This window comes from Corvus brachyrhynchos, unplaced genomic scaffold, assembly GCF_000691975.1.
Source record: "Corvus brachyrhynchos isolate BGI_N302 unplaced genomic scaffold, ASM69197v1 scaffold182, whole genome shotgun sequence".
In the NCBI taxonomy this organism is placed as follows: Eukaryota; Metazoa; Chordata; class Aves; order Passeriformes; family Corvidae; genus Corvus; species Corvus brachyrhynchos.
The window spans coordinates 98285-99216 of record NW_008236807.1 but is presented as its reverse complement, the minus strand read 5'-3'; the positions used below and the strand labels follow the sequence as shown (position 1 = coordinate 99216).

The 932-nt window shown below is 60.2% G+C and overlaps 1 protein-coding gene across 1 annotated transcript in view; it reads right to left on the bottom strand.

Moving 5' to 3' along the window:
* AHCYL2 (adenosylhomocysteinase like 2) overlaps positions 1–932 on the bottom strand; it is a 28272-nt gene that overhangs the window by 6949 nt on the left and 20391 nt on the right. Inside the window, exon 8 of the mRNA XM_017727977.1 lies at positions 614–730. Within this exon, the coding sequence (XP_017583466.1) occupies positions 614–730 (117 nt within the window). The remainder of the gene's footprint in view (positions 1–613; positions 731–932) is intronic.

Sequence of the window (932 nt, the reverse complement as noted above, 5' to 3'; positions counted from 1 at the left end):
CCACCCCATCCCACCCCATCCATCCCATCCCATCCCATCCCATCCCATCCCATCCCATCCCATGGGCTGGGACACCTCCCACTATCCCAGGTTGCTCCAGCCTGGCCTTGGACACTTCCAGGGATGGAGCAGCCACAGCTTCTCTGGGAATTCTGTTCCCATGTTCCACCCCCCTCTTTATTCCCATTGTTGCTCCCCGTTCCTCAGAAGATGCTGCCACCCATCCCAAATCCATGGATTGTCATGGATCGTGTCACAACAGGGACAGAACCTGTCCCAGCCCCACTCGGCCCTGATGGGATTTGGGGGTGGAAGGACACGGACACCGACCCCAATTCCAGCCAAATAAAGGGAATGAAGAGAGCCAAGGGAGGAGCGCTGGGGATCCGACGGGGAAGGAGAAAGGGCAGGAACGCTGTGCTGGAACAGCTCTTGAGCCACACCATGGACACAGGCGGCTTCTATCCCGGTGCCACAGAGGGGACAGGGACAGGACAGGGACAGGGCTTTATTCTGCTCTGACCCAAACTGAGCCGAAATGATCCTGGTGGCAGCAGAGCAGAGCTCTGGATGCCGATCCCTGCGGGAATTCCTGCCCCGTTCCCCCACGCACCCGTCCAGGATGGACTCCCGGCAGCAGTAGAGGTTGTCAAACTTCTGCTTGGTCACGGAGTCGTTCACGTTCATGGCTGGCACGCAGAGCTTCCCCGCCTTGGACAGCTGGTACAGCCTGGCACGGGCGTGGAACAAGCAGGTGATCCATGGGGAACGTTTCCCTGCACTCGGCTGCGGGGTTTGGGCTGGAAAGGGCCTTAAAGATCATCCTGGCCGTGGGCAGGGACACCACCCACTGTCCCAGTGTCCAGCCTGGCTTCGGACACTCCCAGGGATCCAGGGGCAGCCCCAGCTGCTCTGGGAATTCCATTCCAGCC